Source organism: Geotrypetes seraphini, chromosome 7, assembly GCF_902459505.1.
Source record: "Geotrypetes seraphini chromosome 7, aGeoSer1.1, whole genome shotgun sequence".
In the NCBI taxonomy this organism is placed as follows: domain Eukaryota; kingdom Metazoa; phylum Chordata; class Amphibia; order Gymnophiona; family Dermophiidae; genus Geotrypetes; species Geotrypetes seraphini.
Genome location: NC_047090.1, coordinates 140,216,760 through 140,231,751, shown reverse-complemented (window position 1 = coordinate 140,231,751; position 14,992 = coordinate 140,216,760). Strand labels below are relative to the sequence as shown.

The window sequence follows — 14,992 nt, the reverse complement described above, 5'->3', positions numbered from 1 at the left end:
GAGTTTGGAGCAGAATTGTGGAAGTTTGTTGTTGTGGGGAGGAAGAAAAAAGATCTATGTCCAATGTCTCCCATTTGGAGAAAATCTGACATAAGACGGACGTGCTAAGAGACTATTCATGAGGCTGAAGGAGTCTGCTCAATTTGTCTGCCCAGATATTCTGCTTCCCTGCTAAGTAAACTGCTCTAAGTATGCCGCGAGCAGTTGCCAATTCAAAATCTCTACTGCTTTCATGCAAAGGGGGTGAGAGATCCCATGCCCCCTCGTTTGTTCAGGTAGAACATGGTAACCTGTCTGTAAGGAAAAGGACTACCTGTTAGAGAAAACAATCCAGGAACATTTTGAGAGTGCTGCCTATTGCTCCCAGTTTGAGAAGATTGACATCAAGGGTTTGTTTGTGTTGAAACCATACTCTTCAAGCATGGTGGCCATCTAGATGAGCACCTCATCCTAACAGTCGAGTAGCCTTGACATAGATTTAAACAATTTGAAGTAACTGCTTGTTATGTTAATACAGGGACAGAATGGTGCATATGATGGTCCCATATTTGGTCTCTCAGCGGCTTCAAATGGAGGAGACAAAGGATACTGAGCACTTTCACTAAAAGCACTTTATGTTTTTTATATATAATATTTAATTAGATAAATTAAAGAAAAATATATGCTGGACATTTGATAGAATTATTTATTGAGCATATCATTTAATTAATTAGTACTCCTCGCAATATTTGGGCATCTGAACACTGTACCACAAAGTGCACACTTTTAAGGGCATTTTCATAGATGTAATCCTGGGGTCGAGTTAGGTCAAGGGAGGCAACATCACATGTACTTTTTCCTTTAAATACTGCCTAAGTCTGCAGGGAAAGTACATGCAGACTCTACACCTTCCTGCACTGTTTTGAAAATTGACCCCACTGTGCTTACCTTGTGAATGGCATCCTTAACAGCATTAGACTTCTCCTTTAGCAGTTCAACAATATGAAGGGCCTCTTCTTCAGTGAATATCATGTTCTTCATGACCAGAAGAAAATCTTTGACTCTGACTTCAGCATTTTCTGAAATCAAGAGAAAATTAAAGATCTTTCTAACTATAGTCTACATGATCAAACTACCCTTTTCCTAAAAGCACAGCATACAGGATGCCTCAATCTTAAAAATAGCACCAATCAGATTTTTCAACATATTCAGCTTGCTTATTGCTTCTAACAAGATTCCTTAATAAGAGAAATGAGGAGAAAGGTAAAAGCTCCCAATTTCAATAACATAATTAGAAAAATTATTCAATTATTTAATTCCTTTTTTTATCCCATCCTTCCCAGAGAGCTCAGAACGGGTTACTTGTTAAGGTACTTCTGGGATCCTGGTAATTAAATTACAAAATCCCCATATTTGAAGAAATCTATTTTATCCATTCAGCTAAACAGATCCATCATAACAAAAATAAAAAGCCTCCCACATTTTTTCACCACATTGCTCCAGACACCATTAGATTTACCTTTATCAGTTTCATTCTTAAGTTTCTTGACATTACTTTTCTGGAAGACATCAGCGAGTTCATTTTTGACTGTGTTATTCAAATCCTTTTCCACCATTGAGTTTGCATTGGTGTTATCCATCAAAGGAATGTAAGTCGTTGCTTCAATCAGAGGTTCATCTACTAAACCTGAAACTAAAGTTCCACCAGGTGATAACTGCTGTCTAAACAACGTCACACCACTCAAAATGTCATTACTTCATTCCAATACTATATACCAGTATGTTTTCCCACCAGAAATCCTATTCATTAATTCAAGTTATTATTGGATCTGATATAAACACTGGGCAGAGACGGGATTGACTTATCTGTCAATTTTTAGTGGAGGGTAAGCTAATACCACTGGCAAAGTTAACAAGAGAGTATGGGCTATTGCCGATGGATCAATTTCAGTAGAGGCAAGTTATCTGCCTTTTATCAGATCTTGTGGTAGAAGATATATTATGGGAGAGGTTATGAGAGGGTTCCAGTGGAAGGGAATATATTTCCCACCTTTATCGGGCTTTGTTACAAACAGGGGGGCCTCCCGCATTATATGTATCTAAGTGGGAGACTCTCCCACATCATTATGAGCCCTTCCAGTAGAGACAGATTTTTTGCTCTTTTATGGGTGTCTATAGTGAGCAATATAGTAGAAAATGGGTACAACGTATTGTAGCCATGGTGTTTAACACCTGTAAGATTGTATCAATTTAATGTATGTGACTCTAATCTCTGTACGTAAGACTGTGGGGAGCAGGGGACATTTGTACACATATGGTGGTTGTGCTCCAATGCTCAACCTTTCTGGGATGTGATTTTTCAGCTGATTCACAGATACCACAAGATATGGGTTGTGGACTTTTGAATATTAAACCAACTGGAGTACCTAGAAAGTATCATATAGTAATATTTTCAATAATAACAGCAGCCCGAATGACTTTAGCAACAGCCTGGAAACATTCTGTGGTCCCCACTCGATAAGTGAAGATTAAGGTGGATTATGTAAGTCAAATGCCTAAATTGACTTCTATGTGGGTACCTTCCTAATGAACTGGAGTCCCTACATTAAATGGTGTGAGCGTAATGGGTAACTTAATGGTTTATAGGGCACGTTGAACCTCTTTTCTTTGTGTCCAACTGAGGAAGGGGGTGAGGAAGACAGGACTGGTGGGGGGGAGGTGTTTATGATAAGCCGCATTACATTGCTTAGTGCAGGAGTGTCCAACCTTTTGGCTTCACTGGGCCGCATTGGCCGAAAAAAAATTTTCTGGCCCGCACAAACGCTGCAGCAAGACAGAGGAGGGAGCCGGCAAGGTGGTAAACAACCGGGGGCAGCAGAGGAAAACACTGCATCGCCCTCAACCGGGGCCGCACAAAATACTTCACGGGGCCGCAGGTTGGACACACCTGGTTTAGTGCACACCCCTGGTTTATTGCAAGGTATCAAAGAATATGGGTACCTAAATGTTATATATTTGCAAGGCTGGATTTTGAGATGTGTATGACATTTTTGGTTTAATAAAAAGTTCTTTACAAAAAAATGTTATCAGATCTAAAACTCTCACACATGCCTGTAAATATTTTGGGTGTTACAGAGAAAGGCTAACAAAGACATGAAAGTTGAGGCACATAATTTCCAGCTACCCTGAAAGCACAGTTACTTACCGTAACAGTTGTTATCCAGGCACAGCAGGCAGATATTCTCAACAGGTGTGTGATGTCACCAACGGAGCCCCGCAGAGGACAGCCTCAAAAGCAGACTTGCTTGAAGATCTTTGTAAGAGTTTACGAGTGCTGCACTGCACATGCGCGAGTGCCTTCCCGCCCGAGTCAGGGCGCGTGTCTCCTGTGAGGTACCTCAGTTCAGATAACTAACTAAGAAGCCAACCAGGGGAGGAGGGTGGGTTGTGAGAATATCTGCCTGCTGTCCCTGGATAACAACTGTTACGGTAAGTAACTGTGCTTTATCTCAGGACAAGCAGGCAGCATATTCTCAACAGGTGGGTGACCTCCAAGCTAAGCATAATGGGATGGAGGGAAAGTTGGCAAGTTAAGAAAAGAGATTTTATAAAACAGACTGGCCAAAATGGCCAACCCTTCTGGAGAAAGTATCCAGACAGTAATGAGAGGTGAAAGTTTGAACCAAGGACCAAGTGGCAGCCTTGCAGATTTCCTCAATAGGAGTTGATCTGAGGAAAGCTACAGACGCCGGCATTGCTCTAACTCTGTGGCCCGTGACTTGACCCTGCAGAGGGAGACCAGCCTGAGCACAGCAGAAAGAGATGCAAGCAGCCATCCAGTTAGATATGGTTCGCTTCGAGACAGGATACCCCAACTTATTTGGATCGAAGGAGATGAAAAGTTGTGGGGCTGTTCTGCGAGGTTGAGTGTGTTGCAAGTAGAAAGCCAAGGCACGCTTATAGTCCAAAGTATGGAGCGCCACTTCTCCAGGGTGAGAATGAGGCTTTGGAAAAAATACTGGAAGAACAATAGATTGATTGATGTGAAATTCTGAAACAACTTTAGGCAAGAATTTTGGATGAGTATGGAGGACCACTTTGTCATGGTGGAAAACTGTGAAAGGTGGATCCGCAACCAAGGCTTGTAACTCAATGACTCTTCGAGCAGACGTGAGGGCAATCAGAAAAAAACATTTTCCAAGTAAGATACTTGAGATGAGCCTTATCAAGTGGTTCAAATGGAGGCTTCATCAATTGAGCCAGGACAACATTGAGATCCCAGACCATTGGAGGTGGTTTGAGTGGTGGATGTACACTAAAAAGTCCTTTCATGAAGCGGGAAACCACAGGATGGAAAGCAGCAATCACACTGAGATGGACTCGGATAGATGTAGACTGGAGGCCAGATTGTGATAAGTGAAGTAAATAACAGAAGCCAATGAGGTAGACATTGGCTCCATTTGGCGAGTAGAACACCAAGCAGAAAATCTAGTCCATTTCTGACCGTAACACTGCCTAGTGGACGACTTTCTGGAATCCACCAAAATGTCCTGTACAGATTGAGAAAACTGCAGAAAGTCAGTTAGGTTGAAAGGTTCCAAGCTGTTAAGTGTAGAGACTGCAGATTGGGACGAAGTAAGGATCCTTGACTCTGAGTAAGCAGAGAGGGAAAAACTGGTAGAAGCAGAGGCTCCCTGGTGCTGAGTTGAAGTAGAAGGGAGTACCACAGTTGTCTGGGCCACCGAGGAGCTATCAGAATCATGGTGGCAGGTGCAACTTGAGCTTGACAAGAGTCTTGAGAATCAGAGGGAATGAAGGGAAGCACAGAAAAACTGACCCGTCCAGTCCAGGAGGAAAGCATCTGCCTCGAGACGCTGGGGAGAGTATATCCGGGAGCAGAACTGAGGCAGCTTGCTGTTGAGGGGAAACACAAAGAGGTCTATCTGAGGAGTCCCCTATTGAGCAAACACCTGACGGAGAGGCAAGGAATTGAGTGTCCATTCGTGAGGTTGCAGAAGACGACTCAATTTGTCCGCTAGGCAGTTGTGCTGACCTTGAATGTATACAGCTCTGAGAAAGATGTTTTGATGGATTGCCCAATCCCATAGCTTCAGAGCCTCTTGACAAAGGGAGTGAGATCACGTACCTCCCTGTTTGTTGACATAGTACATGGCGACTTGGTTGTCCATCCGGTTGTCGTGAAGAAAGTGTTGAAAAGCTTTGAGAGCATTGAAAATCGCTCTGAGTTTCAACAGATTGATGTGACAAAGACAGTCTGCAGGAGACTAATGGTCTTGGGTATGGAGACCGTCTAGATGGGCTCCCCATGCGTAGTTTGACGAGTCTGTTGTGAGAACCTTCTGATGAGGGAGAGTGTGGAACAGCAAACCTCTGGAAAGATTGGAAGAGAGCATCCACCAGTGGAGAGACTGTCTCAACAAAGGAGTTACCATAATCTGTTGAGAAAGTGGGTTGGTAGCTTGTTGCCACTGAGATGCCACTGTCCATTGAGGTATGCGAAGGTGAAGTCTGGCAAAAGGAGTCACGTGAACTGTAGAAGCCATGTGACCGAGTAGAATCATCATTTGTCTCGCTGAAATTGATGTGAGATGAGACACTTGATGGCAAAGGCGAATGAGGGCATTCCAACGTGGTTGAGGCAGGAACGCTCTGAGCTGGACAGTGTCCAGAGTGGCCCCGATGAACTGAAGAGACTGAGATGGGTTCAACTGGGATTTTGGAAAGTTGATTTTGAACCCCAGACATTAGAGGAACATAAAAGTCTGGCAATAACCCCTTGTTGAGAGGGGGCTTTGATGAGCCAGTCGTCCACATATGGAAAAACTTGAAGACCCTGGGTACGGAGAGCTGCAGCCATCACCACCAAACACTTCATGAAGACTCTGGGGAATGAGGAGAGTCCAAAAGGAAGAACTCTGTATTGTAGATGAAGATTCCCCACATGAATTCTTAAATACTTGCGAGAGGCTGGATGAATAGGGATACGAGTGTAAGCCTCTGAGATCCAGAGAGCATAGCCAATCTCCCTGATTCATCAGGGAATACAAAGTTGGTAAAGAAAGCATCCAAAACTTCTCTTTGACTAGAAATTGGTTGAGGGCTCTTGAGGTCCAGAATGGGTCGCAAGTCCCCCATCTTCTTTGGGACTAGAAAATAAAAGCCCATGTCCCGTTGGTTCAAGGGAACCTCCTCGACAGCTCAAAGGCAAAGAAGAGCCTGAGCTTCCTGAAGAAGGGGAAGTTGCGACGAATTGGAAGGACACTCTCTTGGAGGGCGATCTGGAGGCACCTGAAGAAAGTGAAGTGAGTATCCCTCCCGAAGGATGGTGAGAACACAGAGATCTGAGGTGATCATCTCCCACTGGTGATAAAAATGGTGAAGACGACCTCCTATGGGCAGAAGAGAAGTCTGATGGAGGGAGCTTGGTATGCTCAGACTGGGAATGTCAAAAAGACTGAGCTGGTTTAGCCGCAGCAGGAGTCTGAGCTTTCTGCTGTCGTTGTTGTTGTGGCGGTCATCTAGGCGGAGGCCTGGAGAAAGCTGGCGTCGTTTTTTGAGGATAACGACGTGGTGGATGCTTGTATGGCCGAGCAGGAGGAGTCTTAGGCTTCGGCCAAATCAAGGAAGCAAAAGAGCGCTCATGTTCAGAGAGGCGCTTTGTAGCAGCTTCAATGGCATCATCAAAAAGTTCATTTCCCTGGCAAGGCAAGTTCGCTAGACGGTCCTGCAAATTGGGATCCATATCAACAATGCGGAGCCAAGCAAGGTGACGCATGGCTACTGCAAAAGCAGAAACTCTGGAAGAGAGTTCAAAGGCATCGTATGTGGCTTGCAGCATGAAGTCGAAGTTGAGACAGAGTTCGAATAATCTGTTTGAATTCTGGAAGACACTGTTCCTCAAGAGCCGGATAAAACTTAGGCATTATTTTGAGGAAGTGATTAAAATAAGCAGTGAAAGTGTAATTGTAATTGAGAATTCTGTTAGCCATCATGGAATTCTGATACAGTCTACGGCCAAACTTGTCCATGGTACGGCCCTCCCTGCCTGGAGGGACCGCAGTGTAGAGCTTAGATGGTTGAGCTTTCTTTAATGAAGATTCCACAACCAAGGACTGGTGAGACAATCGAGATTTCTCAAATCCCTTACAAGGTACGGTGCGATACCTGGATTCCAGCTTAGATGGAATGGCTGTAATGGAATAAGGAGTTTCCATATTCCTGAAGAAAGTTTGCTTTAAAACAGGAGTCAAAGGGAGCCTCAAGGTCTCCTTGGGTGGATGAGGCAACTCCATGTCGGACAAGAACTCAAGAGTGTACTTGGAATAAGAGTGGAGATCCTCCCGGCCTCGACCCTGTCAAAGACAAATCTCACAAATGAGGCAGACTTTGAGGCAGAAGAACCCTCAGGGGAAGGAGAGAGAGACTTAAGAGCCACCAAATAGGAAGGAGAAGCCTCTCTGGAATACTGAGAAAGAGGCTCAGAATCCAGCTGCACAGTTACCGAAGAAGCTCCACTACCTATGACAGGAGGAGTCAGAGAGTGTTTGCGCTTAAGAAGCCTCGATGGCGAAGTCCCCGGGGTCCGAGGAACAGAGTGGGTCGAGGCAGGAGGAGAAGGCTCCCTCGGAAGCGGTCTCGATGGAGGAGTCTTCGACCTGGATGAACTTCGAGGAGAAGCAGTCGGTGAGAAAGTTTTACGAGACCTATGTTTAGGTTTTGAAGAAGTATCGACAGCCTTTGATAAACGAAGCATAGGAGACTCAGTATCCGGAGGAGGAGAGGTTTTCTGCTTGAGAAAAGACTCTTGACTGTGCTTGGAAGCAAGGTGCCTCGAATGCCTCGAGCGATGCCTCAATCGAGGTTCAGGAGAGCGTGTCCCAGGAGGAGGCGAAGAGTCACTGGATGATAAGCGACAAGACTTCCGAGGCTTGCCTCGAGGTGCCTCAACAGGAGGCTCAGGCTGAGGCTCAGGCTGGTTCGTATGAAGCAGGGTCGAGGCCAGGAGGATCTGAACCAGGAAATCTGAGTGGTCAGAATAGCTTTCAACATGTCCTCGAACATAGGCACCAAGACGAAGGGATCAGGTCTCGAAGGTGCAGCAGTGCGCTCCAAAGAGGGCGACCTCGAGGATGAGTATTTCCTATGTTTGGAGGCACGCTTAGCTGGAGGTCTCAAAGAGGCTGGCAGGACCATAGGAATGGCCTAGGATGCCTGAGACTCTGAGGCTTCTTAGGAAGGGTACCTGAAGGAGAAACAGGAGACTTACCCGCAAATGAAGACTTAGAAGGGACTGCAAGTGAGGCCTTCGAGACCGAAGGTGTCGAGGTCGAGGCAGCCACAGGTGTCAGGGTCGAGGTCTTGGAAGTCGAGGCCGTCTCCGAAGCCAAGGTCGAGACCCTCTCAGCAGACTGCTCCATAGTGCCAAATAGTTGAAGAATTTTGACATGGCGTCTGCGAAGGGCTCGAGGTTGAAAGGTAGCACATCGCGAACAAGTGTCGAGGCAATGTTCGGGACCCAGGCAAGCAATACACCAACGATGAGGGTCGGTGAGTGAAATTACCTTGCCGCACTGGCTACACTTTTTGAAACCGGTAAGAGGCCGGGACATAGAAAAAAAGAAAGGCCGACTAAAGAACGAGGTTAAGCGTCCAGGCCTAGGCCAAAAGGCCGCCGGACAACAAGAAACAATAAAAAACTTTTTTTTAAAAAGAAAAGGAGAAAAAAAACACATGGGCACAGCAACTGAGAAAAACAACAAAGCCGCGGTGCAAGAAGGCAACGAAGTAGCTGCAGAGCTGAAGTGAAGAGGACTTTTCGGCTCCATGGAAAACATTGAACTGAGGTACCTCACAGGTGACGCATGCCCTTACTCGGGCGGGAAGGCACTCGCGCATGCACAGTGCAGCACTCGTAAGCTCTTACAAAGATCTTCAAGCAAGTCTGCTTGCGAGGCTGTCCGCTGCGGGGCTCCGTCGGTGACGTCACCCACCTGTTGAGAATATGCTGCCTACTTGTCCTAGGATAAATACTGTTTATGATTTTTTTTTTTTTTAATAAAAGGAAAAAAGGAATTTTTAAGAAAGAATTATTTACCGTTTTCAATTTTTTGTTTTTTTATTGCACCTTTTCTCTTTCCTACTCCACTTTCCTGTTTCATCTCAAACAAGTTTATTGGCTCATGTTTCTTGGTGGGTAACACAAATGATTCAACCTTTGTGTCTGAAGAAATAGGAGAGTCTTCTGTAGAGACAAAAACATGTAATAATACAGTTTCATAACTAGTAGAGGCAGCTGAACAGGTGCACATGCTGAATGGTGATCAGAGAAACTGTAGAGGCTTGACACCTGTTGGAACACAAGTTAAAGGTCTTACTACACAAACACAGGACCAGCTTGCCCTTTGCATAGATTAGGCAGTCACCTAGAGTAGAAGTTTCTTTGATGCAGAAAAGAGCAACTGCAGTCAAAGCAAAATAACTGCTAAATACATACAAAATCAAAATCTAACAGTGCATGCTTTCGAAACAGCTGTTTATCCATCACTTTCTTCAGCCAATTATCTTAAATTTTACAATTTTTATATCACAATTCAGTAAGGCTATTAAGAAAGGGATGATAAATAAGACCCAGAACATTATAATATCTCATTCGAGTATTGCATTCAATTCTGGTTGACGAATCCCAAAAAAACAGAATTAGCAGAATTAGAAAAGATTCAAAGAGCGACCAAAATTATAAAAGTGAAGGAACTCCTCTCATATGAGGAAAGGCTAGAGGTTAGCGCTCTTCAGATTACAAAAGAAACAGCTGAAGACATGATTGAGGTCTACAAATCCTGAGTGGTATAAAACAAGTAAAAATTGATATTTTTTTTTTACCTTGTCAAAAAGTACAAAGTACAAATTACATGGAAATACTTTTAAAACAAATATATGGGGGATGCGTGTGCCTCAATCTCCTGAACCCCTCTCTTAATAATGGCAAATTTTACCCACATTATAAGTCTTACTTTAACAGAGTGCCTTGCCTGCCAAGATCAATTCCTTGGGATTCTGAATCCGGTGTGGGATCACCCATTATGACAGTGAAACCAATTTGCATTAATGTTCCCTTTCCTTCTGTTTTTTCTTTCTACTTTTCTCTGTATTTTATCGATCTTTTTGGGGGGAGGGGCCAGAAGGATCTGACCCCAGGGTCTAAAGTGACTACGAGAAGTCATATATCCTTATCTTGTGTATATTTGGACAATTATCATTGGGGTGGGACTGTGGGCTGGGACAGTTACCCCTAACTACTACTATGTGGCTAACTTAAGATTCAAGAATTCAGAATCCCACATGGTTAAATTAATTTCTTGGAATGTTAATGGGGTGACCTCTCGAGTTAAATGGCAAAAAATATTGCAAATCTTGAACCATCAAAAGGTGGATCTGGCCTTTCTACAAGAGACGCACCTGACCTCTGCTGAGCATGAGAAATTTAAGGGTTGGTGGATGGGTAAGGTTATCGGAGCAGAAGCAGTACATCAGAAGGCCAGAGTAATGATACTAATACGAAAAACTTTGGATGTGACAGTGAGACGTGTTTAGGCTATAACAAACCCATAGCCAGCTCAGGGTTTCTCCCAAGTAAAGACAGGATTTTCACCAAACCCCTTTGTAGGAAGGCAGACCAGGTTATTGCCTGGATCCCAGGAAAAGCTGACTACCCTTGAATAGCAAGAAAGATCATGCTGAAGAATGGCAGGAGGATGCGGAACAAAGAAGCTGTGACTTGGCTGGAACAAGCTCAAACTCAACCAAGGGTTTAGTACCCAATTGTGTGCCTGTGCCTTTAAGGCAGAGATCTGCTAAAAGCAGGAGTTTAAAGTCTGTGTTCTAAAGAGCCTTTTCCTTTTTTCCAGCCCTGGCTTAGGGGGCGTGGCTTGCATCTGTTTAAAGATAGGATCAGGCATCTTGAACAGGAGAGAGCAAGAAAATGCAGAGGGAGCTGCAGATGGTACTGCAGCAGAGGCTGAAAAGCAGCAAGAGTTTGCTCCAGGAGTTTACCACTCAGACAGCTCAGATTGGGTAATGAAAGAGGTAGATAAAGTTTCTCCTAACCTAGAAGAAGGTTTGTCTGTGTTATCACAGGCTATGGAAATCCAGGAATGTTTGCCAGAAGTTTGTGATATCCCAGAGGAAATGCGATGAGAAAGGATGATACCTCAGCTTGGAATGCCTTGTTGAAGAAGAGCATCTTTACTTCGAAACAATGGATTGTGTTTTCGATGGAGAGCGTCAATCTCAGAATAGATCCACGAGAAGTAGCATGATGCTCCGATGGATAGCCGACACTGATACCTTGAAGCCTCGTAGCACTATGCTTAAGTGGAACTACTGAAGGAGTCGAAGCAAGCAGCAGCATTTTGTGCAAATTAAGCATACTACTGGGCTCCCTCCGAAGAACTCATGGAGTGTCTCCCAGAAACATGCACCAGTGCAGATAGTTCAACAGGAGGTACCCCGCTGCAGCAGGCTGTCTCGAAGAGGGTGCCTCGATGAGTGCACAACATAAAGGAGAAACAACCTATAAAGATGAAGAACGATGATGTCGCTACTCGGTCTACATCAAAGGACTTGATGCCGTTGAGACCTAAGACACCTTAAAAGAATGAAAAATTCAGGACTAAATAATTGTTTGTTATTTCTCAAATGTTATACTACTGGCACCACATAAGTGTGGGAATTTTATTTCCAAATCTGTATTCAAGTAATATTTGTTTGTCTTTAATTTTGAAAACTGAAAATAAATTAATTGAAGAAAAAAAAAAAAAAAAAAGAACGCACCAGTACTTATAGCTCAACAGCCAGTACCATCAGTGCAGCAGGTTGTCTCGAAGTGGTTGACCTCGATGAGGATGCATACCATGTGATTCTGGGGAGAATCGACATCGATGTTCGGTCTGCATCAAAAGGCTCAATGCCGTTGAGACCTGCAATGCTAGGAAGAATGCACCTGTACTGATGGCTCAACAGCTGGTACCCTCGGTACAGCAGGTTGTCCTGAAATGGATGCATGTCATAAGGAAGAGACAACCTGCGAAGCTGGGGAGCACTGGAGTCATCGATTGGTCTGCATCAAGAGACTAGATGCTGTAGAGACCTATGATGCTTGTTGGGAAGTGGATGCTTCTAAACTGGCTCCCCCGATGTTGACGTCGATGTCGATGTAGAAGCTTTCATAAGAACATAAGAAATGCCTGTACCGGATCAGACCTGGGGTCCATCCAGTCCGGTGATCCACCCACACGGAGGCTCAGCCAGGCGTACCCTGGCGAATACATTAGTCACTCGTATCCCTCAATGTGTCCTGCAAGAAGATGTGTGTCCAATTTTCCCTTAAATCCTAGAATGGTGGTTTCCTCCACCATCTCTTCCGGGAGAGAGTTCCAGGCGTTCACCACTCGCTGTGTGAAGCAGAACTTTCTGACATTTGTCCTGGCTGTGTCCCCTCTCAGCTTCAGGCCATGACCTCTGGTCCGAGTCTGGGTCACATTTGCCAATGTGAATAACGCTGTTTCTTGCTCACCATCCTTTCCCCCTGCTGGTGAGTGAGCTTGCTCCATTTTGTCGATTCCTTTTAGCAATTTAAAAGTCTCTATCAGATCCCCCTTCTCAGTCTTCTCTTCTCAAGGGTGAATAATCCCAGTTTTCTGAGGCGATCTTTGTAGCAATCTTTGTAGCTCTTTTACAAGCTTCGTCGAAGGCTGAGATGATCTTATGATGTCCATGGTCATACCGAACAACTGCTCCTGCCAAGCTTAATGGGCCTTAACAAAGTGTGATTTGAAGAAGAAGACCAAGTACAAGCCCCGATGTGGAGTCCAGGGTCTAAACTCTGAAGACACCAGTTATGAGGGTTGGCTGCAGAAATAGACTGCTAGCACAAACCGCCGTTCTCAAAACCTATCAAAGGTTTCGACATGGACGGAAAAAAATTAACTTGGCAAGTTAAACTGAAGAAATTCAGAAGCACAAAACCTGCCAAGGAAAAACCCTTCGAGAAAACAGGAAAAAAGAAAATAAAGTTCTCTACTCACTTGGAAAAACAAATGAAAAGGAAGGAATTACGCGAAGCAGGAAGGCAACACCGACTGAATGGAGTTCAGTCAAAACCAGACTTCATTGCTCTGCCTTTTCAGATGGAAAGGCAGTCACGCATGCATGGAGCAGATAGTCACAAGCACTTCAAAAAATTTTAAATGACAGTTCACCTTCAGACTGTCCGTACCGGGCTCCGTGGTTGACGTCACCCATATGTGAGAATATGCTGCATGCTTGTCCAAGGATAAAATCCTATACACCTCAACTAATTCCACTAAAAGACCATCTGAAAGTCAGTAATCTTCAGGCCACTAGAAAGTACTCACAAGAGAAACTTTACAAAATGATGCAAGACAGTAAACATCATGAAAATAGAACAGTTCTGGAAAAACAGAGAAGCTATTCACAATAATAACTGACAGAAGCAGGTGGCATCTTTGAGGCATGAGCTTTCGAGGATCGAAGTCAGTTTCATCAGAAGTTCATTCCTCAATAAATTGGTTAGCCTATAAGGTGTCACTTGCCTCTGTCTTTTGGTTACACCACATTAACAGAGCGACCTCTTTTAAAGCCGAGAGTCATTAAAATTTTCAAAAACATAAGAATAGCCTTACTGGGTCAGACCAACGGTCCATCAAGCCCAATAGCCCGTTCTCACGGTGGCCAATCCAGGTTACTAGTACCTGGCCAAAATCCAAAGAGTAGCAACATTCCATGCTACTGATCCGGAGGCATGCAGTGGCTTGCCCCATGTCTTTCTCAATTACAGACTATGGACTTTTCCTCCAAAATATGCCTCAGTACCATTTCAAAATTACACAAGAATTATTGTGCTAAATTTTAAGAGAGAGGTTATGATACTCGTAAAGTGAGAAAACTAATTAGAAAAAAAATGATTGGTGTAAGATTTTAAATAAATGCTCCCTAGATCTAATGATTTTATTAATTGAAACTTCACAAAATAAATCTAATAAAATAAGAATGGAGCTAGATGCAAAATTCACACATCTTAAAAATGAAGATTCCAATTTTGAAACTGTTATTAAAGATATACAACCTAAAATGGCAGAGTATAAAAAAGACATAAAAATTTCCAAATTAGATAAATTTAAAAGGGACCAAATTGACTATCAAAGAGACAGTGTTTATCCCTGGTCCAAATCGAAACCTAAATACACACGCAGGAAGAGTACTAGATCTGTCTCACGTAATGGCAAATTGAATATAACACAACCTAAAACACACAATTCCCAGACTATACACAATAAACATAATACTAATAATCACAACTTTCACTCTAATAATCAAAATGCTCAATATTATGATCATGGAAGAAAAAGAGTTAGAAGCAGTTCGTTAGAAGAATATATTTCACCACCAACAAGTCCCCTAAATGATCTACCAAACACACCCCAGGCGGGGTCCTCTAACATTAATAGCGATTTTTTAGATCTACTGTGGCCTGTGGGCCCCACCAGAGGGCATTTAGGACATCAGATCCGAGGCTCATCCATAACCAGGAGAGGACGAGGCCAATACAACAATACCAACAGAGGCTTTCAGAGAGGCAGAGGCAGAACATTCTACAATACCCAAACATGGTACTATATGAGATTCCTATATATAATCTCTCCTCTTTTATACCATCTAGTACACAACTAAAAATATTACAAAAAGGACTGTCCTTTGTCCCCACTACACGGTACGATTCATTTCAAACAAGAGTAGATTTATTCAAATTCAAAAGGAAACTGCAGATAAAACATTTTTTTGCAAAAGATGGCAATATTGACAACTACTCGGATATGTCCGTTGTGAAAAAGAACTCAAAATGGATCCCCCCAGGATCATGTGATCCTCAAATTTTAACATATTATAATTGTGTCATAAGGGACATCGAGAAATT

The 14,992-nt window shown here is 43.6% G+C and overlaps 1 protein-coding gene across 2 annotated transcripts in view; it reads right to left on the bottom strand.

Moving 5' to 3' along the window:
- The window catches only part of KTN1 (kinectin 1), a 270,856-nt gene that overhangs the window by 215,362 nt on the left and 40,502 nt on the right, over window positions 1-14,992 (bottom strand). For both annotated transcript variants that reach the window (XM_033950824.1, XM_033950825.1), the window contains exons 3-5: window positions 9,095-9,241; window positions 1,499-1,672; window positions 928-1,058 (exon numbers count right to left, since the gene is read on the bottom strand). In XM_033950824.1, coding sequence (XP_033806715.1) covers window positions 928-1,058; window positions 1,499-1,672; window positions 9,095-9,241 — 452 coding nt within the window. The remainder of the gene's footprint in view (window positions 1-927; window positions 1,059-1,498; window positions 1,673-9,094; window positions 9,242-14,992) is intronic.